Genomic DNA, 26,585 nt, shown 5'->3' with positions numbered 1-26,585 from the left:
CAAAAATGTTTTTTAAAAGCGATATCCATCACTTTAAATATACTTCTAAACGAGTTCTAAGTCCACCAAGAAAAATCAAATGCAAAAATTGTCATGGAATTTTCCACACGCCAAATTTACAATCCATTATTTCTTTTAAGAAATCACTAACGTAGAGTCCGTTTGTAGCAAGCTAGAAATTAATGGAAAAAATATTTTTCAACTAATATTAACATGGTGTTAAAGAATGCAATCACACATTAGAATTTGACAAAAAAAAATATATATATATATTACAATTTAAGAATGACTCAACATCTGTCGGTCTATTTAAATGGTTAATTAAGACAATATCGATTTGATTAATAGTGAACCACTGATTTGATTCTAAAATCTGGACAAGATTAATGATATAATAGATCCCACAAGATATGCGAATCACATAAACAATGAGATAGGTCTTTGTATTTTTGCTTCCCCAAACGAACTAGCAATTCCACCACGTATTAAAACCAGTTTTGAGCTCTATCATATTAATGTTTAATCCATAATTTGGTTCACTATATTATTTTTTGAGTTGATTTGTGATCGATTTTTCTTGCTAAATACTTCGCTTTCACGTTATATTTTCTCCAGATTTTGTTATACAACCAGTTTAACATATAAGACAGACTCCGAATCTATAAACACAATATCCTACCTGCCCTATATGTCATATCTTAAATACTACAACTACATGCACACAGTTCACACACAACATATTGTATGGAAATAATGCGTTGGATTTTCCTAATCAAATATGCTGGTCAGCAGTCATTAGTCAGACATTTCTGCAAGACCAAAATTTTTCTATGGCACTGGAGTGGGAGGACGGGAGGGGCACGTGCTGATGTCTTGCAAGCAATCGCTTGCACGAGAAATAAATTAAGACCAACATAATTTCCACGACGTAGAAAAGGTGAAAAACTTGCGATATTAAGACCAACATTATGTCTCTTTAATATTTTGAATGAAATTTGGAATAAGACTAATATAGGAATAATTGAATTTGAAATTATAATACAACACTCAACTCATCGAATAGGGAACGTCCTACCGACAATATATATGCTCAATTGCCGGTGCCCTTCACTACAACGTGGTAGTGGTGGTAACCCCTCGATCGCATTCGAACTTTGTGGGGGCCTGCCTTTCATTTTCATCACATAATATAAATTTAGTAAACATCATGCATGCAATTGATAGAAACTTTTGAAACAATGAAGCCGTAGCATCAACCATTAGGGGAGTAGCTTTCCGCGTATCATTTTTCTCTTCTTAAATATTTTTGATATTTTTAGTCATTGAATTAATGAATTCAAACAGAATCAACAGTTGAAAATAAAGGGTTTACGACAAATTGTTGACCCTAAAAACTACCAAGCCTACGTGGTGCGCAGGTCGAGTAACTAATGAGCTAACTACATCTTTCGGTTGATGCGGGGCGTGCCAGCTCGTCTGCCGAGCTCGGCCAAGGAGTTAAATTTGTTGATGTTGCGTTGAACACGCTACTGACTTCTTGATCTTGCAACTGCTACTGAGGAAGGAACAGGTCTCAGTCTTCGGGTTCTCAAGCCTGAAGACAAGGCTGCTAGTTCTGCGAAGTTCACGAATCGTCGGCGCCGGGTTCGGTCACGGTGATTATATTCGTAAAAGTATAAGCACGTCGAACCGGCTCCAAACTATACGGACACAGGTACTCAAAAGAGATGCATGTCTTGATGGTAGCCGAACTCTGAAACTCACTTATAAGTATCCAATCATAAAATCACTCAGCATTCAATGTGCGAATGTAGTAACTTGTAACACCTTACTTCATCGAGAAGGCTAACAAGATGACCTTTGCCAATAAAGATTCGGAAACCCTTCTCGACCGAGACTTGGATAGGTAACTAGTCGACCTCGACGCAGTGCTGTTTATTCAAACTGAAGGTGCTCCTCGGTCGGCTAATTCTACGGCAACAGTGCTATTTATCCAAACTGAAGATGTTCGCCGATTGCCTTCACAGTGCTGTTTATCCAAATTGAAGGTGTGTTGGCGGAAAAAGAAAATAAAAATTCTCAAGATGTCTGAGATGTTTGCGCAGGGCAATTTGTGTGTTGAATTGGAGAGAGCTTCTATGGCGACTGCCGCTTGGTATTTATAGAGACCTGTATACCTAAGTCGTGGAAAACAATCCCAATTGCACTGTGACTCCAAATCTTTAATTGTTGCTATTGGCCACGCACTTATCCCATGCATAATCACAATAAATGAAACTCTAAAAACTTATCTTTTATGCACCTAAGCGCACACCTTAGGCCTTATCACATCAATCAAAGTTTAATCCCATCCTTATCATGACCTTTTTTTTCAAAGATCCAATCTAATCACGTCTTTACCATCGTTCAAAATGGCCGAGATGATTTGTAGCAACTCGACGCAATCTGTGTGACTAGATTATGCCAAGGATATTCAGTGGTGCTACTTATCCCATCATCTCTTCATAAGCTTTATCCATACATGCATGGTAATTAAAATATCATGGTTGATAGCTTCGCATTATTTGCAAAACCAACTGATTCCATCACATCACCTCATTTTGATTACTCCAAATGGCATATCTACATACTATTACTGATCATCCAATATTAATTGCATTCTTGTAGTATTGTTCCTTGTGGTTCGCATGCGGATAGGACTTTAATGCTACATGGCATTTCACACTTTAAGGATATGTTCAAGATAATTACTATGATAAAAAAAAAAAACAATAGTAATATCAAGAAAAACCTCTAATCATCTGACGACCTTGATTAATTGGGCTGATAGTGTAAATTCGGGTGTAACCATTGCCCCCTAATTTCCTTGAACTTCAGTTCGTAAGCCGAATGGTTAAGGAAATTAATTGTTCCTAGCCAACAACATTTTGTCGTATTGCCGAAACAAATTTCGTTTCTCGGTATTAAAATCACCTATGTTCTGCCAATATTGTGATCTACCGCAACTTTCGACTGCTGGGGTCGAGAAAAAATTTAGAGTATCGATCGAAAAAACTGGGGTCGAGGATAAAGTAGGGCCAAGACCGAGAAGAACTAGAGTCGAGATCGATAAAAACCGTTCTTAGTGCTCAGCCTGCCTATATATACATATCTATATATAAAAGTAGCCTGATTGTCTGATGTGATCTGCCGGCCATGCAGTTGGCTTATATATATACAACATCCTGATGTAAACCTACTCCTTTTTCCTAGATTCCTCTGTCATGTAATTGCACAAATACACAGCTTCCATGCACATACTTCTGAGCCCTCATTAATAATGTAGCCTTTTATTTTATTTTTTAACATCCGAGGCCAGAGAGGAAACACAAATTCAGCCTTGCCGAGTACTAGCGCGCTTGTCCCTTCCGTGCACATGCATACTTGCATGCATTTTATTTAATGTAGAAAATGAGAGAGGTGCTGCAACTCTCAATTGCCGAAGTCAAGAAAAAATAAAAATTTGGAGGTCGAGAAAAATGTGGGCCAAGGTTGGGAAACAAACCATTCTTGGCAGCTCGGCTATCACCAATCAAAGTCACCGACTACTAATAATGTTGCCCCCTTATTTTCTTATGCATCGGCCTAAAAGGCCGAATGTCTTTTTTTATTTTTTATTTTTTTAGCAAAAGAGAATGAAAATAACTAAATCATAATCAGGACGAGCCCAACGATGATTTATTCCAAGTCGAGATCTTTTTACATCAAAATTTTCACTTGGAGATTTTCCAAAGCCGAATAAAAGATCATCTCCAAATATGTTCGGCTTGATGAAAGATTTTTTATCATCGGCCGCCGAATGTGTTGAACAATTATTATGCCCCCCAGGCATAATAATTTTGCCAATTTCGGCTTTTAACTCAAACAACTTAGCCGAACTGGATTTCTCCATATCAGCTTTATCACCAATAATCATATCGATTGGCATGGTTTTTCCGACTAGGCCTATGTCTCTGCCTTGTTCGTCATTGGAGCACTCATCTGACGAATCATTTTCTAAGTCGATTTGTGGTTCATAAACTTGAACTTTTTCTTCTAGGCCCACAATTTCAGTCTCGACCGAACAAACAAGTGGCCTAGGTTCTTCTTCGGCCGTCTCGACAATCTTCTTAGGCTGAATTTTAATTGTAGCCGGGGTGAAAAATTGCCCCCCCCCCCCCCAGTCTTTTGAGCCAACCATTCTTCAAATGGAATTGATTTGAACCCAAAGAACGTTTTCTTATTGAGCCACTCATAAAATCGAGCTCTATCTTCATTTAACCATTGATCTTGTAAGCTGTGATGAACCTTCACCTTTATCATTTTAGAGAGATATTTTTTCCTTTCTTCATTCGCTTCAACGATCCGGTCAAGGAGTTTTTGTTACTCGACAATTTCCTTGAATAGGCGCTGGATCTCATCCTGATCGTGATCTTGATATATCATGTGAACTTCGTAGTTTTAGTACTGGGTCCCACTGGGGGTGCCAAAATGTTGACCCTAAAAACTATCAAACTTACGTGGCGCGCAGGCCGAGTAACTAATGAGCTAACTACACCATTCGGTTGATGTAAGGCGTGCTAACTCGTCGGCCGAGCTCGGTCGAGGAGTAAAATTTGTTAATGTTACGTTGAACATGCTATTGACTTCTTGATCTTGCAACTGCGACCAAGGAAGGAACACGTCTCGGCCTTCGGATTCTTGAGCTTGAAGACAAGGCTGCTAGTTCTACGAAGTTCACGAATCGTCAACGTCGGGCTCGGTCACGGTGATTATATTCGTAAGGGTATAAGCACGTCGAATCGGCTCCAAACTATACGGACACAGGTACTCAAAAAAGATGTATGTCTTGATGATAAATGTGGTTCGGCCGTCAGAATGCCGAACTCTAAAACTTACTTGTGAGTATCCAATCATAAAATCACTCGACGTTCAATGTGCCGAATGTAGTAACTTGTAACACCTTACTTCGCCGAGAAGGCTAACAAGATAACCTCTGCCAATAAAAATTTGGAAACCCTTCTCGACCAAGACTTGGATCGGTATCCAGTCGACCTCGATGTAGTACTGTTTATCCAAACTGAAGGTGCTCCTCGGTCGGCTGATTCTACGGCAACAATGTTGTTTATCTAAACTGAAGATGTTCGCCAATTGTCTTCACAGTGCTGTTTATCCAAACTGAAGGTTTGTTGGCGGAAAAAAAAAAAAAAATCTTAAGATGTTTGAGATGTTTGTGCAGGGCAATTTGTATGCTGAATTAAAGAGAGCTTCTATGGCGACTACCGCTTGGTATTTATAGAGACCTGCATACATAAGTCATGGAAAACAATCCCAATTGCATTGGGACTCCAAATCTTTAATTGTTGCTGCTAGCCACACACTTATCCCATGCATAATCACAATAAATGAAACTCTGAAAACTTATCTTTTATGCACCTAAGCCCACACCTTAGGCCTTATCACATCAATCAAAGTTTAATCCCATCCTTATCATGACCTTCCTTTTCAAAGATCCAATCTAATTACGTCTTTACCATCGTTCAAAATGGCCGAGATGATTTGTAGCAACTCGACGCAATCTGTGTGACTAGATTATGCCAAGGATATTCGGTGGTGCTACTTTTCCCATCATCTCTTGATAAGCTTTATCCATGCATGGTAATTAAAATATCATGGTTGATAGTTTCGCATTATCTGCAAAACCAACTGATTCCATCACATCACCTCATTTTGATTACTCCAAATGGCATATCTACATACTGATCATCCAATATTAATTGCATTCTTGTAGTATTGTTCCCCGTGATTTGCATGCGGATAGGACTCTAATGTTGCATGGCATTTCACACTTTAAGGATATGTTCAAGATAATTACTATGATAAAAGACAATAGTAATATCAAGAAAACCTCTAATCATCCGACGACCTTGATTAATTGGGCCGATAGTGTAAATTCGAGTGTAAACACAAATATAAGAATTCTCTGCAATCTCACAATTCTCAAATACTACTTCAATACTTTATTCTTCTCCATAAGGAGGTACTTAATTATAAGATTACAAAGGAGCAATACTAGGAAATAAATCAAAACAATCATTTGTCAACAAGACAAGAAAATCTAGACCAAATCAAATCATATCAAACCTAATTAAATAATACAAAATCACTAATTAAATCATATCCCTAAAATACTTTCCCTTTTATTTTCCAAACTCCCCCCCTTCAAATTCATGGTGTGAAATCATGAGTTAGTCAAGAAAGAAATCTTCATTGATACCCTGAAACTAACGCCAATCTTTTTGAAAGCTCAGCAAATCACAATTGGTCAGAACTAACGCCTCTTTTCGAATGCTCAGTTGAAAATAACGCCAATTTTTTCGAAAGCCCAACTAGAACAAACCTTTTCGAAAGTTCAACGAACAAATCATAATTCTCGGAACTAATGCCTATTTTCAAAAGCCCAACTGGAACTCACGCTAATCTTTTCAAAAGCCCAATTGGAACTAACATCTTTTTTCGAAAGCCCAATACATAAATCTCTTGATGTTGGAACCAACGCCTCTTTTTTTAGAGTCTAATTGAAACAAACGCTAATCTTTTTGAAAGCTCAACTGAAGTAACTAAACTAAATTAAAAAATAAAATAAATAACACAAAATCCAAAAGCCTTCATGATAGGAAACGGATCCTACCTTGACAAAACTTTTTATTTTTTCTTTCTTCTAATCTCTTCTACAAGGCAGCAAAACCACAACTTTTTTCTTTCTTCTTTTTTTTCTTCATGGCAATAGAAACCATTCTTCTTCGTTTAGCAATAGTAGACAATCTTCACCCTTAGGTTCATGGCATATGGGTGAATGAAGAAAATTAGCTTTGTGCACCCATAGGGAAGTGCTAACAGCAAAGTTCAACCAAGAATCGAACTCTACTCTGAGTTGAAAATAAAGGGTTTATGACAAATTTAAGAATTCTCTAAAATCTCACAATTCTCAAATACTACTTTAATATTTTATTCTTCTCCATAAGGAGGTACTTAATTATAAGATTACAAAAGAGCAATACTAGGAAATAAATCAAAACAATCATTTGTCAATAAGACAAGAAAACCTAGACCAAATCAAATCATATCAAATCACTAATTAAATCATATTCCTAAAATACTTTCTCTTTTTATTTTTCAACATCAACGACAGTAGTGGAGGCAAAATGAAGTCAATGATTGCGCATGACCTCAACAAATTCATAATGTTTCCTGTGTATTTTGTCCTTGACCTTAATAATAACTTATTAAGAACCCAAAATTATCATATATATATATATATATATGGGTTTCTATCGCAAATTGTCAATCAAATTAGACCACCCCATCAACATGGTCATTGAAATTGAAAATCGATCAATGTACATAGTTCCTGAAAATGAGTGTTCTATTATGTGCTAATATGGCATGTAAATGAGTCCCACAAATTTAAATATTATTATGTGAATTCAAAATATTTAAATAATAATAATTTTTTAATTTTTTTATGACTAAAAACTTAAAAATAAAAAATAAGAAAAGAAGAAGAAGATGATTAAACAATGTTCATCATCTTTTTCCCCACCCACCCTCCCATTACAGCCCCCACCCTACCCCCCTCTCCCACGAAGTTATGTGTAGCTTTAGAGTGCCATCATCGGACTTGTGGCCAAGTTCCCGGATCAGTTGAAAAATCTTGGCCGCACACATGGACATGGTGGGCATCGGATCCTCCCACCCCACCCCTCCACCTTCATGTGACGATCCTAAAAAATTAAATATTGTCAAAAGGATGATGAACAGTGTTCAATGATCTTCTTCTTCTTTTATTTTTTATTTTTTATTTTTTATTTTTATTATTTAAATATTTATGATCACATAATAATATATAATTAAATTTGCGGGACTCATTTAAGTGCTACATCAACACATAATATAATTTTTTATGGAATTGTGATGGAAGGAATTGATTTGCAACACTCATTTCAAGGACTACATGGATCGATTTTCAATTTCATGGACCATCTTGATGGGGTGGGCAATTTCAAAGACCACTTGTTCTATATATATTCGAACTGTGTTGATACTTCCAAGACTACACCCAACCCTGGGCTAAAAGCCAAAATACCCCACTTATGCCCCCCCCCCCCAACCCCCCACCCCAAATGCAACCCAATCCAAACAAAATCCTTGGGCTAAAAGCCAAATGTCAAACCAAGGCCAAATACCCCTAAGATTTAGCCCACAAACGCGTGGATTTGCCCAAAAGTACCCCACTCTCGGCCCGTTCACTCGCTCACTCGCCCCACGCCGCCCATGAACCTTCAACTCCTGACAGGGGGCCCACTGTCAGGGCCGCTGTCGACCACAACCCAGAGCCCAACGACTTTTTCTGCATCCAACCGTTGGTTGATTCAATGGTCCAGATTCAAATTTTGTTTTTTAAAAAAAATGTTATTTTAAAATACATTGAATCTAATGGCTGAGATCGAATATAATCAAATATAACAGTAAAAAAGAAAAGATCTAACGGCCCAAATTTAAATCCAACGGCTGAAATAATTAAAAAAAAATTATTTAACTCAAAATTTACCCAAAAACTCTATAAATACCTATGTATTTGTTCAAACATCCACACAAAACTCAATTTTCTCCTACAATTCTTCCAATTTTTCTTTCTACCATTTCTTTCCATTTCCAAATTGTTCAACATGGCAATTGAGTATATTAGAGGTCGCAATTAGACCTGTAAGGAAGATGTTGCTTTATGCTTGGCATGGCTTTCTATTAGCGAAGATGGTGCAGTTGGCATGAATCAAAATAAAAAGGTTTTGTGGGATAAAATCATTGAAAAGTTTCATGAAAACTGCAACGGTGGCCGGAAGGACAGTGGTGGTGTTTACGATCGGTGGAAGACTATCAAGAAAGCATGCACTTCATGGAAGGGAAACTTGGAGAGAACAGTGGTTGGCATGGTTAGCGGAAGGAGTGCCACATAAATTGTGAGTTTTTTTTCTTGATATTTTATGTGTTATGTACATAATATTATTTTGCAACTAATTGTTTTTATGTATTTTTTGCATAGGGTGACAAAGCAATGAAAATTTACAAAACAAGAGTAACACTGTTTTTAAGTTGCAACATGCTTGGGACATCCTCAAGGATTGTCCAAGGTGGGGAACCGATGCGGACCAACAATGGGGAAGATTATTTCAACGTGAAGCTGCATCGACAAATGCCGAAGATGAAGGTGTTGATAAAATGACCCCAACTCCTTCTTTTGCAAGGCCCTCGGGAAGAGATAAGCAAAAGGAAGCAAAGAGAAAAGGGAAGTCCCAAGATCCAATGAGTGGACACATTGCGACTGGAATTGCATAATTGAGCGAAACCCATAGCGCTCGCCAAGAAGAAGCGGCCCGAATGCGTTTGCAAATGAAGGAAGAAGGGGATAGGGAGCAATATAGGTTTGAAATTAATTTCATGATGGAGGACCTCAACAAATACACTTCAGCTAGGAAGAAGTTCTTACGTGGTAAGCAAAAGGAAATTTTACGAAAGTATGCCACAAGAAGTATATTGCAAGATGATGAATCATCTCAACCCTATATCCTAAGTCCACCACCAAGTCCATCACCAGGTCAAAATGGTGGATATCATTATTAAGTTTACGTAGTGTATGAATTATTGGTTGTATTAAGTTTATGTGGTTTATTAATTGTCGTTTGTATTAATTTTATGTACTTTATTAATTGTCGTGTGTATTAAATTTATGGCTTATTAATTATTATTTCTATTAATCTAGATGCCTTCAATAATTATTGTACTTATTATTCCACACTTTGATGTAGAATAGATGCCTTCAATAATTCAACGCCCATTGATGAGATATTGAGGATTTTTAGGAAACAAAAAGACTTTGAAAGTTGAAAGATTGGTGAATATAGAGGATGATTGAAGGTTGAAAGATTGTGTGATCAATTGATATTGAACTTGTATTTATATAGAGGATAATTGATGAAAGTTGAAAGATTGGTGAAAGTTGAAAGTTTGATGAAAGTTGAAAGTGTTGGTGAAAGTTGAAGGCTTGCTTTATGGAAAGATTTAGTGATTTTTCAATATTTATCAGAATTTAAATATTTTTATATTAAAATGTTCATAAAATTAATTTACGATAGTCTACATAATTTTTTTCTTTTTAAAGTTAATTTAAGAAAAAAAATTAGCCTAAGTTCATTCTTTAATAATCCCCGGCTAAAATTTTAGACCAAAAAGATTGGAGCAGAAAAGCTGTTTCTGGGCTAAAAGTTAAATTTTCCGGGCTAAAAAATTTGGCTTTTAGCCCAAGAGTTAGAAATGGTCTAAGGGCTTTCGGCTAAGTTTCACACATGTATTAAGCTCATAAATTAGTGATTATGTTCAACTCAAATAGTTTTCTTATATTTGTTTGTGATGATTCTTTTGTTAGAATATAATTGATTTCGTTATCTAATATTATCTTGAACTAAAATTGGTGGAGGTATGAGAGGTAGAAACTATTACTTACTTGTAACTCAAGCATTGATTTTACATGTTGAGAGAGATATATGCATGTTCGGTGGGTATAAGCAAATTGAGGTTCAATTTTGTGATGATGCTCAAATTGAGGGTTTTTTTTTTTTGGTAAACTTTGACGGTACGAGAGGAATTTTATTGATAATAAAAAAAGAAGTTACACTTAGTCATGGGGAACATAAACCTACCCCTCATAGTATAAGAAAAAAAAATACATGAAAAAGAAGGGGGGGGACATAAAACCTTACCCTTCTAGAAACGAAAACAATAGTGGTATAGGGAAAAGAGGGGGAGGGGGGGCATGAAACCTAACCCCTCTAAAGCCAAACCTAAAAGTTGTAAACCTGCAAAACTGATCAAGCAACATCACAGGTTAAGAAAAGAAAATAAGAAAGTCAGACAAACCTATATACCAAGATGCACATTAATTTGAGAAGCGGAAACCAAGAAAGCCAACAAAGTTTGAAAACAAAGCAGCACGAGCCGCCACTAAAAGGGAAATAATTATGTCATACCAAAGTTGGAGAAAACAAGCCCATGTTAGGAAACTTATCTGCAACAACGTTTCCCTTCGCAATATATGTCAGAGGCGTACAAGCCCATGTTAGGTCAGATTAAGGTTCAGTTAGGTGGGTGCGGCATATTTGTGCTTTGTTGGGTGAGAACTGAGAAGAGAGAAAATAGAGATAAATTTCAAGTTTAGTAATTTTTTATAGTGAATACATTTCTATAGTGAATTTTTTTTTTTAATCTGAAAATATTTCATACAAAATGCAAATGACATTTTGCACTATTATAGCTCTTCGGTTTTCCTGCTTTCTTTCCTGTTTTCTTTCTATTCCTTGTCTTCGATGGCCTTTTTATTTAATGGTATTTGATGCGAGTTTTATACGCGCACAAATTAAACCCTCTTTTTGTCAAATTGTAGTATAGGTGCAAGTAGGGATCGTTCTGGACCGGGGATTAGGAGGGATTGTTAATCTCTTGGAAACTGACTTAAAAACGTAAAAACAATATAAAACACTAAACTAGACTCAAAGAATTCAAAAATACTTCAAAAGACTCAAAAAACTTAAAAACACAAAATAAATGTATTTCTAACTAATCTAACACTTTAAAATAAATGGGGGATTGGTTTTGGACGAAATTAAACTAAAATAGAAACTTGGAAACAAAATAGATTGTACAAACGAAATTGATGGAATAGAATGAAGAAAAACTAGTTAGAGGGTTCCTTATCCACACATGAACATAAGCATATAATTTGACTCCCAGTTATGACTTCAACAAACGATGAATGACAATGCTCCAAGTTAATTAGGTCCGCTTAAATTAACCGTCAGATTTCCCTAGATTCATTGGATTGAATGGGATACGCATTACAACCAAATTATTCCTAATCAAAGTCTCTCACATGGAATACGCATGATAGAGACATTCAACAAAGATCATTAAGTTCAACGGAAATCATAAACATTGACTAGGCATTCATAACTATGGAATACGCATGTTAATCCAGCCTAGGGTTTACTAAACACAATCGTGACTAGCGATTTTTACTACTCATGAATATAAGTTCATAACGATTAGGTGAAATTCCCTTATATCCTAGCATCAAGTCTTAGGCATGCAAATTAAGTGTCGACCCTCAACCCACATACATAAACAAGTTCTTAATCAAAACAGAAAAGTAACCCACATCTAAAGTTCATGAATTCATAACTGGAGTAAATCAAATCATAACCAACATATGTCCATGGCTTCAAATTCGCCTCTAACTAAAAAGAAATTAGTTTCACATGTTTAACATAATTGAATAACAAGTTAAATTAAACATGAAAACAGAAACAAGAAAAGAAAGAACAAATGGATGGAAAGTTAGCTACGGGGTTCATCTCCACATATGTTATACTTGCATAATAAAACGATTTCCAATTGCATTTCAACAAATCATTAATTCTCAACGCCCCGGGTCAATTAGGTCCGCTTAAATTAACCGTCAAGTTTTCCTTAAGTTAATGAATTGGATGGGTTAGCGCAACGCAATTCACAACATTCTCCAAAAGTCCTTTACGTGAAAAGCACAATAAAGATACAATCAAAGATCACTAAGCATCATGAAAACTTTAAGTGTTGACGAGGCATTCGTTACTATGGAATACGCATGAAACTTATGCCAAGAATTTATTTAACGCGATTGTTTATAAGCAACCTCCACTACTTGTGAATATAAGTTCGTAACTATTAGGTGAAACTCACTTATATTCTAGCGTCATATTGATGCATGAAAATTAAGCGCGCATTCTTAATAAACATTCATAAATAAGTTATCAATCAAACGGTTAAACAAATTGAACCACAACTTATGAAACGCAATTAGAATTAATCAAATCAAAATGCAAGCATAAACATATATTTCGAATCACCCCCTAGCTAAAGGGGGTTTAGTTTATTATAACTTTGAAATCAAAGAAATACCTAAACATTCCAACAACTCAAACTTGAATTGTATGAACGTTTAGGCACTCTTCTCTTCCATTCCTCATACGTACAAACAAAGAGAATTGAATTTAAACATTGAAATCAAAGAAACACCTAAACATTCCAACAACTCAAACTTGAATTGTATGAACGTTTAGGCACTCTTCTCTTCCTCTTTATTGAAGCATAAGGTCTAGGGATAATTGGTTTGGGGGATGGAAGTGTGGAATGGAAAAGGAGTGGTGGAGAAGTGGAAGGGGAATGGAGAAATGGTTTTTGGATTACAAGGGAACTCACGGCTAGGGGAGGGAATGGAAGTGTTTGAGGGGTGTTGTGTATGAAATGAGATATGCATGAATGAATGAATGCTAGGGTATTTATAGGGGTAGTGGAGGGAACATATGGCTGTTTGTTTAAGCATTTGTGTGGAGGAATGATGGAAAAACAGCTAGGACACATGTGAAAACTGGAATTGCACAAGGGGAGCAAAGGGAACCCACGGCATGGATGGATTTGTTTGTGTGAAGTGTGTGTGAATGCATGTGAAGATGCTAATAAATAATGCATGTAGGGTTAGGAAATAAAATCATAACTTAAAGGGAGATGATTAAAGGGTGTTGAAAGGTTTGAAATGCATGTGTAATGGCTGAAATTGTGAAGAATGAAAGCTGGAAAATAAAAGGGAAAGCTGGAAAGGCATTGAAAGCCCACGGCAAAGGGGTTTTTGGTGGTGTAAATGCATGTGAATGCATGGCATTTGAAGTGATTGTTGTTTGGAAATGAATGTGATGCATGTGAGTTAGAAATGTGGCTGAAATGATGAGAGACAAAGTGGAAGAATGTGGTTGAAATGGTTGAGGAAGGCACGGCAAGGGATTAGGGGGAGCATGTGCTTGTAGGGTTGATATGTTTGAAGATGCATGTGTTGAATTGGTGGTTGAATGATGAAAGAATAAGTGAATGATTATGATAAGTGATAAGTGAATGATTATGATAAGTGATAAGTGAATGATTATGATAAGTGTATGATATGTTAAGTGATAAATGAATGATATGTGGTGAGTGATAAGTGAATGGAAGTGATAAGTGATAAGTGAATGGAAGTGATAAGTGAATGGTAGTGATAAGTGAATGGTTTGATAAGTGAATGCTTATAATAAGTGAATGATATGATAAATGAATGATATGATAAATGAATGCTTTAAGTGTTTAAAATAGGGAACAAAGCCCTTCCTTGCATGGCAAGGAAGGGAGACACAAGGAAACACACGACAATGTCCTAAGGTTGCAAGGAATGTTGTTTTTGTGTTCTAAAATGCGTAGGAGTCTTCAATGATGCTTAAACATGAGGTCTTTTAGGATTTAACTTTCCTACTTCAAGTCTTTAATTTCGTCCATCCTCTTGGCTCCAAGCATATGATATCCATTCCAATCTCTAATTTGCTCCAAAAGGCTCCAAAAGGCATCCTTTTGCATACCTTGCCCTTAGAACCTGAAAACACACAAAAGAAGCATAAAGGACTAAAATAACTAGAGAAACATAACGTAAATGCACGAGAACAAGCCATTTAAGTCGCATGAATATGCTCCTATCAGTATTATGCTTTGAGCTTTAGTGTCTTAGTTTATTTTGAGCTCTTGCCTCAATTTGCTCTGAGTTTTATCTCAGTTCAAGATGCATCTTTTCTCCCCAATTGTTGTTCCTCTTCACGAATTCTCTATCATCAACCTTGGCTACTCTTTTCATCGGATGGTTCATCCAGGATTCTCCTTCGGATGAGTGCTCCAGCATTTGACGATTTTTAAAATGCTTTTTGCTCTATCTGGTGGGATTATGGGAGCGCTTATTGTGCGACGAGCTTGACCACCCTATTTTCTGTTCATCCATTTGGTTCCTCAGTTCGTCTTCTTGATAGTGTTGGCGTTGTGAAGGTGTTGCAACTAGCTTGGAAGAGGTGGTATTTTTCTTTTTTTAGATCTAGGTTTTCAGTTGGAGTTTGCTGTGGTCTTTCTCTTGTTTTGGCATATGGTCTTTCTGTTCCTGTTCTTTGTATTTTCTATTGTGTTGGACTATACTTTTAATTGTTTCTTTTGGACTGCCTTCTTTATTAATGAATTTTATAATTTTGGCCAAAAAAAAGCTTTGAATAAATGTACATATTGAAAAATTAGTTTGTCTAACTTTCAATTTCTCTAATCTCCATGGATGTTCAAGTCATCAGAACGGTCTATTTGAACCATTGAACATTTGCAGTATTTTCAGAAGTAAAAATAAAAAGAAATGAAAGGGTGAGATCTTTTCATCAAGTTCTGAATGGTATATGTTGTTAATTAATATTGTTCAGATTTGATTAACTTTACCCATAAACTCCCCGCTCTAGGTTTGTTGTCCCCTAAAATGTGTCTCATTTGTGTCTCCTTGCTAATATATATATATATATATATATATATATATATATATATATATATATATATATATATGTATGTATGTATGTATGTAGGCCCTTCATGCAAAGGGATTCCTATTTTTTTTCAAAAAATGGTGTGGGGCTCACTCCACATCGAACTTCAAGTCTTCAACAATACTAACAGTCTATTTTATAAGTCTCAATTCATAGATCATCCTTGCAAAAATTCAATTCAATCCGAAACCATTTACCTATTTAATTATCAAGATAAAATTTCATTGTTTCTTATATAACAAAGTATTCGTTAAATTTTTTTAAACCCAATTAGATGTCTTAAACATTTCCAATTTGACTAATATTTTGTAAGGATAATCTATGAGGTGGTAGTGTGGACCCTACAACTAATCCCCATTTTTATAAAAAAAATGGGGATCTCTTCCTTTTAAGATTTCATACACACACACACATATTGAACCATTTATAATTTTCTTGCTGAAATATTCATATATAAATTTGACTCTTATATGTTGAATTTTTCATTTTTCCTTAAGGACGTGGACAGAGAAGATAATCTCAGTGAAGCATATGAAAAGCCATATCTAAAATAGAATTCTTCATTTTCTTTCCATGGTTGTTGAGCTTCCAAAGTGAACAAGGATTAATGAAGACAAAAATGATTCGAAGCAGTGGGACTACTACTTACTAGGTAAAGAGTTGAGTAGGCGAACTGAAGGCTTTAGTAATTATCGATTGTGTGTATGTTGCTGTTGCTATTCTCGTGCAGAAAATACAAAGCTCCATTTTTCATTGCATACAAAACTAGAACTGTAGTGCTTTATATTTCAGTTTGAGGCGAGTGAGATTATAACAAATATGAAATCATCATTCATAGTTGAGGTGACTGAGTTATACAAAACCAAAACTATAGTGCTATATATGTCCTTTAAATGCAAGAACTTATTTGTGACTAGAAGAAAGCTTTTGCAGGTGTTTCGTGTCAAACAAATTTCACTCTAAAAACAAAGTAAAATTCATTCTTTTCAATTAAACAATTTTGTGAGTCATTAGCAAATCAGAAGATGGATCTTTAATAAAAAGTATTAATTGAAGCTTTAGTCCAAAAAACAGAGTAAATTCCTTGAGCACTCTTCTCATAGCATCTTGCACTTTCGTATCATTATCATGTGTCTTCGTGGTGCTTGTCATTTGAGAGCTCATCAAATCCTAATCCTTTGTTGTTGGTAATTGTATATGCGCCTATATGCATATATAATGACATAAAATTCCAACTTAAAAAAAGAAATTATAAATGGAAAAAGAAGAAAGTATTAACCAATTACAAAAGAGTTAACTGCAATAAATTTATCGTGCTAGTTGGACAGTGTAGATAACTACTTGTAGCATTCTGGATCCCTAAAATAGTATTGCTAATATACATATAAACAGAAGTGAAAAAATAATGCGTATAAGTCAACAATATATTTACGAAAATAAGTGCAAGCTTGTAGAAGTATAAGTGAACCTATATACCTGTGAAAAATCACATGGCTGTCCAGGCATAAATTGGGCTGACCAACCTAAATTTATATAACCGTCCAAAATTAGATGGAAGTCATCACTAAATGAAAGTAAAATAAATGTTCAAAACCGTAAGTTTCAATGAATCCACATATCAAAATGCTACATACTGATTGCAATATGAGAGTATGAGGTAGAGTTATTTGTGTAAAACCGGCAACGGAGTCCACAGTTGAACATTTTAGTTCCTTATTTCGAGGCTTTTTCTTTTTTGTGGCCTTTTCTAGAGCATTACTTGGACTCTTAGAACTTCCAACAACTTTTTACCTAGTTTTGATTCCTCTAACTTGATTGACATTATCATCAATGCATATAGTCTCATTGAGCTCAGATGCGTTCACTTGAGTTGGTTGTTGAGCTGCTTTCACCTTTAAACATGCATCAATCTTTCCCAACATCTTGTTTAGTCTTAATATAGCAATTTCATATGCTTCCGACGACTCTGCTACTCGTGTTGCTAATTGAATATGCAATTGACATAGCTTTCTATAACGCCTTACAATGTTCGCCTTTGGGTAATCTTTATTTGAGATACTGAGAGTAACTCTTGCATTCCTAGACTTTATATTTTTTATCCATCTCTCCAAGATATATTGAGTTGGATGTTTGTAATATTTCTTGTAGAAAGAACCTTTAAAGCATGTGCACACAAGAATTCTGCAAAATCATACTTCTTACAACTACATAATACAGTATTGCCTGTCAAGTCAAATGTGACTATATAGTGCCAATTCTTCAGATGAGGGATGATTTCATATTTATCGACGCTTCCAATCTCACCATTGAAGATCAAGACACAACTATGAGCTTTGCATAACTTGTTTTGAAACCATTTAAGCACTACTAGTGTATAAATACATGTTGCATGCTTTAATATTTATACTGGAAATGACAATGCATGAGAACTTTGACTTGCTTTAAATTCAGCTCTCAAGTCTTGATATCGACGATCGTCAACCAGCCTTTCAAAATGTTTAACAAATCGTAACAAATCATATTTGTGGTTGACATACTTCCTAATAGCACTGTTCATACTTTCACTGCGTTGAGTAGTAGTAATATCAACACAAAAAGTTTGCCGCCCATAAACTAATGCCTATTTCTCTTTTATGGCAAACAATCGATTCAACCAATTATCGTCTGTAAGGTTATATGTCTGCAGCATGTTATTCCAAGCATCTAGAAAATCATCTTCGTCCTTATGGCCGTATATGCAACCACTAAAATCCTTGGCAAAATCATTAAAATTCTCAAAAACACTTTTAAGTTGCTTGGTTGCATTTTGGTATATGTACCAAATGCATAAACGATGACACGCTTGTGGGCACTTCTCAAACCATGATTTGGCCATTGTTGCATCTTGATCAATTAGAATACTTTTTTTTTTCCAGAAATAGCCTTGGCAAAAGTATCAAATAACCAACTGAAAGTTGCATCTGTCCCCGCATACAATAATGCAGCACCAAATGTAACCGTTTGTTTATGATTGTTGATACCAACAAACATTGCAAAAGGCATTCCTTCTTTATTTTTTTTCTATATGTGGTATCAAAACATACAACATCACCAAAATAATCATAATCCACCATCATCCTTGAATCAACCCGAAAGATATTAGTAATCAAATCATCTTCATCCACTTCTATAGCATAAAAGGAATTAGGATCATTCAACTACATTTTTTGTAAATATTCCAACACTCCGCCTGTATCACCTAACTTCATCTCTATTGTTCACTTGGAACGCAAATAGTTCTTATAGCCATCATGAATGAATCCAAGATTTGACGACCACCAGCTTGTTTACTCATAAATTCGACACTTTCCCTTGGTGCAATTTTTAGCCATATCAGCTTCAACTTTTTGTGCAAGACACATGTTCCTATGTGACCTAAAAAACTGAGTCTTACTAGGACTTGATGTTGGATGTGTATGATCAGGAATAAATTTAATAACCTTATAGTTCTTGTCAATCGACCAAACTGGTTTGCATCCTTGCTCGACATCCAAATCTTGTTTTAGCGCAATGAGATTCAACATTGGGATCACGCTTTTTTTTTTTTTTTTTACTATGCCCTTCCAAAGAGCAATCTATCCATCAACTTGCCACCCTCATTTTTATGAGCTTTACTTTTTTTTAACACAGAAGTCAACGGTATAAGCATATGCATTGTAAAATGACAAATACTGGAACTAATTCTTTCCAAACATCATTTTTTTTCCAAATCTACTATTTCCTTGTTTTCACAATCTATAACAGAATTCAAGTCAATACCTATTTCATAATTCAAAAGTAGTATGCTTCTATTTCATTGGCTTCACTGCAATTATCTTCTCCGTCCATGTCCTTAAGGAAAAATGAAAAATACAATATATGATCCATACATGATTCATATCTTTGGAAAGAAAGTTTGGTCACCGTTCAGTTGGGACACAGAAACTTGTCTTCATTAATCTCATTGTCTACCTAGAAGCTTAAACAGAGAAGTTTGTTCGCCCAGGCAACTCAACAGCCACATAAAGAAAGTGAAGAATCCTATTTGGGTTTGCTCACCTCGTTAACCCAACAGTTTCTGATTATTTTGGATTTTTTTTTAATTTAAATGTTAAATAAATAAAGGACTTAGAGTACTTGAATCTAATAGAAGAAGTGACACAAAACCGAACGCAATGGCGTTCTAGGATTCATATAGCCGACCCCACTTAGTGGGAAATGACTTTGTTGTTGTTGTTGTAAATGTTAAATAAATAAAGTCAACAGAGTAAAATTTTGAATTAAGTTAAAGGACATGTGTCAACATATTAGCAAGGAGACACAAATGACACATTTTAGGTGACAATAGACCTGGAGCCTAAACTCCCACCCCCGTTACCCTTCCCACCCCACTATTGCCATCACGCAGTGGCGGAGCCAGGATTTCTTGTGAGAAGGGGCATCAAACAAGTATAGAAGAAGAAAAAACGAATAGTAGTGGTTATAAAATTACTACTGCAAAACACCATAATATTTATCCAAATAGTTAAGTAGTCAAAACTACCATATGCATAGATAATTTTATCTATTCATAGTAATCAAAATTATTCTTGACGAATTTCAATGAAACCGTTGCATGACGTCATCTATACGATTGAAAGAATTATTAACTCAATAGAGAGAATTACGAAAAATCTTTGCAAACCCTAAAACTCAAGAAAGAGGTGGGATATAATAGAATCAGATGTTTTATCGTGAATAATAGAGTATTACAAACCTTTTTGTTCTTTATTCAATAAATTTGGGATTTCGAAGGCTGAATATATGAGATTCAATAAGAACAAGTAAAAACTCTTCCCATGCATAAGTGAAAGACGATTTTTTTTAATTAAAAGTGAATGATGGGTTTTAATTTAATGTTATTGATTTGTGAGAGGATGGTGCTATCCATACATCTCTTTTTGCCTTCCGTACACCCTCTCAATTTGCGGTCGCCAGATCGAATGAATTGAATATCGAATGACATAAATTAACAAGAGTGTGTGAAAGGTAAAAAAATGTATATGGATTGCACCGCTCTTTGTGCCAAATGACCATTTAAAATATATACTTAATTTTGAGATGGGACCTATGAGATGAAAAATAGATTATGATTGAATTTGTTTTAGTTGTTGAGAAGGGTTGCAAAGCAATAGAAATAGGTGTAATACTAATCTTATATTTTAATTGAGAGTAGGCCTAAAACTACTGTAGTCCTTAACTGCCTCCACCAATGCCACAACACATACCCCACCACCCTGACCACCGCTGCCACCATCCCCCATCCTCGTTGCAACCGCAACCTCATCCTCATCACCACCTCTCACCGTCTTAAAATTTATTTATATAATCATAAAACCATCACCCGCAAAATGTGTAATTTTAAAATGGCAAACGTTATCCTTTTTTTAAATATAATCTCCATATACCCCAATAAAATAAAATAAAATAAAATAAAATAAAATCTTTCTTTGGGTTTACAAAACTATTTTGGGCTGTAGTCACTTGATCCACGCTAATTAATATTAAACCGGTCAGACAGACCCAAAGAATATTAAGGGTGTATGGGCTTAAAAACCCAGATAAGTTTTGCCTTTTTCCTTTTTCACAATTTAATTTTAATAATTTTGAGTTCGATCATCGTCCTCCTCGTCCTCGCTTCAAAATCAAGCAAAGCATCGCAGAATTTAGTTCCTTACCAGCAATCAGGAACCCCAACTTTTCAAATTCGAAAATTATAATAATAATAATAAAAATATGGAGAGGGTGATGAACATAATAAAGCCAAAGCCAAATCCACAGCAGCAATTGAGAGATTGGCAGCGCAAGCTTCGCCAGGAGTGCCGCAACATCGAACGACAAATTCGAGGTAAATTTTAACTTACCCAGCTCTAATTTTTACCATAATTTTCAATTTTCTACGAACTTTTGGGTTGTGGGTTGATTTCCATGATGGTTTAGGTTCATGGATCAGGAAATCGGATTAATGGGTAGTTTTAATTTTGGTTTGTTCTGCAATGGGTTTTCTTCAGATATACAAAGAGAAGAGAAAAGTGTGCAGAAAGCAATCAGAGAGGCTGCCAAGAGAAATGACATGGGTTCTGCAAAGGTATTATTTTTTCCCCTTTTAAATTTGGTTCTGAGCCAAGGCTTTGCACTCCAAATTCTCCAAATTTGTTTCGATGAATTTGTCGTTTGTGAATTTCCTTTGATGTACACCAAATCATAGTATTAGTAGGCTCTACAGAATACATGTTGCGGTTAATTTGAACGAAATCGAAATGGGATAGAAATGTCCAGTCCAGCCATTATAATATTGCTCTGCTTTTTCTACTCGGACCGTGAACTTATACAACTGAACTTTTCATTCTGTACTTATAGCTATTAACTGTTAATGAAGGGAGATGAGTGGCTGGCAATTTATTATGATCCCTGCGATCGGTTTCTGTGTTGTATGATAGTTCATAAATTGACAGAACTTATCTTTGATTAGTTTGTTAGTTTAATTACCGGCTGTTGTTTGACATTCCATGCGGTCATCCTTCTTCCCTTCTGTATATTCAGTTATCTACTCTGTGTTAATTATTTCAGTCACTTGCTAAAGAAATTGTGAGATCTAGAAGGACAGTGAACCGTCTTCATGAAAATAGGGCACAACTGAATTCAATATCAATGCACCTTGGGGAGAGTGTTGGTAAGTCTGTAATACGCAAGCTTATGGTTCAGTATGGTTGTATACATTCCATCACGATTGGAAGTGCTGCTTTAGTAATAACCTCAGATTCCCGTTATTGCATGTTTACCTGTTTAAGTAGCGTAGTTTATTTTGGATTTTAAAACTGGAATCTTATTGTAGAGCTTGAACATAGTAGCTGTATGCGATATTATAGACTTATGTCACTGCATGTCTTAAACTAGAAATCTCTTTAGGTTGTTACGTGCTAGTGGATTGAAATGACAACTGATGCCTGCTTAGAGAAGATGATTCTTAGACTAGCGCAACCCTGCAACACAGTGGGAAGTTAAGCCTCCTTATCGGAGGTGATTCTTAGACTCGCAACCAGGAAACACAACGTGAAGTTAACTTGTAACAAATTTGAAGATGAACTATCTTTAATATAGGAAAAGTTAAATGTTCTGCTAGGACGTGTTGGTAAAACTAGTGTTTTATATTGAGGGGGTGGCAAGAGAAAACTTTTTTTTTTCATTATTGTGGTTATGATTACTAATAATTTACAGTTTCTTGTTTTATGGACTGACTCAGTCTGGTCTCGTTATGGTTTCTGATAATATATTCTTGGAGTCTTTTCTCTTTTCCTTTTTTCTCCGTTTGTTAATATGCTTAATTGACTCAGAACCGAGTGCAATGGCGTTCTAGGATTCATATAGCCGACCCCACTTAGTTGGAAAAGGCTTTGTTGTTGTTGTTGTTGTTGATATGCTTAATTAATCACCACCTTCCGAACGCTTCCTTGTTTAACATGAGTATGGGTGGTTGGTTTGATCATTTTTATGTTTGTCATTGATTCTGCAGCTATTGCCCGTACAGTGGGGCATTTATCCAAGAGTTCTGAGGTTATGAAGCTTGTCAATAACCTCATGAAGGCTCCTGAAGTGGCTGTTACGATGCAAGAATTTAGCAAGGAGATGACCAAGGTACTCCGTTATTTGTCTTTCACTTACACAGAAGCACAAACATGACAGTCTTTCATTTTGTTTGTCACAGTTTTATCATACTCATAGCAACATTATTTTTTCTATAATGTGTATACAGAATTGCATTGGCATTTGGAAGTTTGTTATTTGTCCAAATATTCTTCCTCTTCTCCCTTTTTGTCCCAGATGAAAAGTTTTGGGAAAATGTAACCGCAAATAATAGGTTTTGGGAGAATAGTTTTCTTAAATTATGGCCTCTGTTAGATCTATTTGTTTGTCAACTGTATATAGATGTTTCCTACTGGAAGAATTAAATGTTATCATCACTTATGTTTGTTGCTTTAATTAGCTTTTCATTAAGTTGTTCCCATAGTTTATTTAACGTCGTAACTCGTAAGGTATTTTGGTCAACAAGCAATGGTTATAATGTTTATTTGTAGGCAGGAGTAATTGAAGAGGTGGTGAATGATAGTCTTGACACAGCACTAGACTCCGAGGACATAGAAGAAGAAATAGAAGAAGAAGTCGACAAAGTTTTGACTTCTATAGCTGGTGAGACTGCTGCCCAGCTTCCAGAAGCGGTCAGGAAGGAGAGGTTGAAGCAACCTGCTACTGCACAAGCTAGACAGGAGGTATGTGTGACGTGACTATCATGAAATCCCATTTCCAGTCATAAGTTTATACCTTTCAAAGAAGCCGAACAATATGATACATCATTTTGCTTCTGCAGGAAGAGGCAATAGCTGAGGGTGTCGATGATGAGGCAGAGTTGGAAGAAATAAGGGCCCGGCTTGCAAACGTTAGGTCATAAGATAAGTTGAAGCCCTTCAGCCATTCTCCTTTATCTGACCGGATTCTGCAGTAAAGCCCGTGTTTACCACTGACAGAGGACACCAGAGATGTATCGTCTGCTGTATATTAAATTGAAGCAGCTTCCGAAAGAGTTTACAAGTAAGCCGTTATTGTGCAATGTTCAAATGCAACTCATTTCGTGAAACTTGCAACCAAACTAGTATCACTGTGTATTGCGTCGCGTATGTTTTTCTATCATTGGTAACTGCGGCTGGAGCTTCGATCTACTTTCTCCGTGTATTTACGCTCAATATCTGTACTCAAAACGGATTGCAATTTACGCATGAAAAGTATTGCACGCATGCATCATCCGTTCTTTTTACTTGTTATCCGTTCTTTAGCGATAAGGTGATGATAACGCATGAATTTTGAACATAACATGCGGACATGTTGTCGTTTCAATAACCACATTTAGCTTTAGCAACTTGTGGTTGTATCAGATTTCACCTATCATTATCAAATTCTCCTTTTTGAGACTTTATGGACAAATTAGGTCGTAGTAGTTGGTCCTAAAAGCAGATTGGGTGAGAATTTTGGTTGGGATAGTGCTTCGAACAGAAGTGCTTATTGTAAAAGCCGTGGTTCTTGGCTGTCACAAGAAGCTGGATCCATATTCCAGATTCCAGAGTCAAACTTAGCGTCCAATAAATTGGAAAAATCATGTTCTCCTTTAACATATGATTTAACTGACATAGCTGGAAATGCACCTTAATAATCACGCTATCATGTTAAGCAATCATGCAGCAAAACAAAATTCATTTCCTTTTCAACTGGTCAACATATAATTTATTAAATTCTTGCATAAAATGTTGCTGCCTAAAATACTTGGCTCTTTCCCTTGCAATTTGGCACGCATGCAAAAATTACTAATTCCATGAATATTTTATCTAGTTATTTCTATCGAGAATGCAAATGTTTTAAACTACTCTAATTAATATACGGAAAGAGGCGGGTTCGAACTCAAGTGTATGCAAACAAAATATATCACCTAATTAGCTTAACTCACATATGTTTTACTCTGTTGGGGAGAGAGAATTTGGGTTAAGCCACATAATGACTCAATCACAACTAGTTATTTACACTAAATTGGTTGCAAACTCGCCATTCCCGTTACTTGAACCTAAGATTTTCTCATTTACGAGTGAAGATGAATACCAACAGACCGTAGTACTAATTGTTAAACTCATATCTACTTTAATTAGCTATTTCTAATTTTTGTTGTTTTTTTTTTTGGTCGACTTCTTAATAGATTACCATCATTTAAAACCACTCCATCATTTGGGATGACAATTTCTTCAAAGCATCGTCCTTCTATTTGGGGCTTTTTAAAGAATTTTCTTATCATTATATTATGAAAACACATTTTTGGCGTGCAGGCAAACAATGCCTTACACGCAAGTACGACAATTTGTAAAAAGCCACTTTTTATTGTAAGAAACAAATTTATAATTAATAGGCTTAGCACACATTTATAAAATTAGACCTATTCGAAATTGTATTTGCGAAAAAAAAAAAAGTATAAAACAAAGTAGTTGTCCACGGAATATCAATTCATAAACTTAGAGTCTGTTTGATTTGCAACTTGAATTCGTTTTTTTAAGAGAGTTTTAACGAAAAGTTCGCGGTACTGTTCATTTTAACGAAAAATCACATTTTTACACTAAAAAGTCAAATCTGGTACTATTCACTTTACTCTTTATTTTGTCATTATCATTAAAATTCAAAATTTTCAAATCTTTTTCATTAGTTTTTTTTTTATATTTTAATTCAGCAACATTTTTTAAGTCTCAAGTCAATCATTCTTGTTTAGTATGATTATTACACATGAACATTATGAGATAATATGTATCTATCGTCTCTCTCTCTCTCTCTCTCTCTCTCTCTCCATCCTTTCTTTCTCTCTCCCCTCTCTTCTTACCTTTCTGATTTCTCTCCCCTCTCTCTCTCTCGATTCTTTTCCTCAAGCCTCAGCTTTCGTTGTACCTATCGTCTCTCTCACTCCAAAATCTCTCTCCATTCTCTTTCCTCTCTCTCCCTTTCTTTCGGTCCTCTCTCCCTTCTCTCCCCTCTCTCCCTTTCTTGTTTCTTTAATTGCTAAGATTTAAAAATAATTTTAAATTTTAAATCAAATAAGTTTTTTAATCTTAAAAAGAACTATACTTCAAAAATGATTTTTCAATGAATACTTTTGAAAATGATAAAAAAAATTTAGGGCTTGTTTCATCCTATTTAAAATTTTTTATAATTTTTCAAAACATTTCTTAAAATTTTTTATAGAAAATAATTTTTTTTTATGATTCAAAAACTTGTTGGGTATGCGATTTAAAATTTTTAAATCATACAATTTAAACTAAACAAAAAGAGGGAGTCGAGAGAGAAAAAGGAGAGAGGAGGAAAAAAAAAATATGAGATGATTGGAGGAAATAGAAAAAAGTGAGAGGATCGGAAGAGATAGAGAGGAATGAGTGAGAAAACCAAGACATTGAAAAGATTGAATTAGAGAAAAGACGA

General features: G+C 35.4%; 1 protein-coding gene and 1 pseudogene across 1 annotated transcript; one reads left to right on the top strand and one right to left on the bottom strand.

The window, feature by feature from the left end:
• Window positions 1-16,867: 16,867 nt before the first annotated feature.
• LOC148692885 (protein FAR1-RELATED SEQUENCE 5-like) lies at window positions 16,868-20,851 on the bottom strand (annotated as a pseudogene).
• Window positions 20,852-21,122: 271 nt separating this feature from the next.
• Window positions 21,123-24,383, top strand: LOC137742432 (vacuolar protein sorting-associated protein 24 homolog 1). Its single transcript, XM_068482298.2, has 6 exons — window positions 21,123-21,435; window positions 21,599-21,675; window positions 22,158-22,260; window positions 23,101-23,222; window positions 23,663-23,854; window positions 23,953-24,383. Exons 1-6 carry the CDS (start codon window positions 21,324-21,326, stop codon window positions 24,031-24,033), a joined length of 687 nt encoding a protein of 228 aa, XP_068338399.2. The 5' UTR covers window positions 21,123-21,323; the 3' UTR covers window positions 24,034-24,383.
• The last annotated feature ends 2,202 nt before the right edge of the window (window positions 24,384-26,585 follow it).

Source organism: Pyrus communis, chromosome 11 (assembly GCF_041283825.1).
Source record: "Pyrus communis isolate YQ-2024b chromosome 11, ASM4128382v1, whole genome shotgun sequence".
NCBI lineage: Eukaryota > Viridiplantae > Streptophyta > Magnoliopsida > Rosales > Rosaceae > Pyrus > Pyrus communis.
The sequence above is the reverse complement of the archived record's forward strand: the minus strand, read 5'-3'. Positions and strand labels throughout refer to the sequence as shown.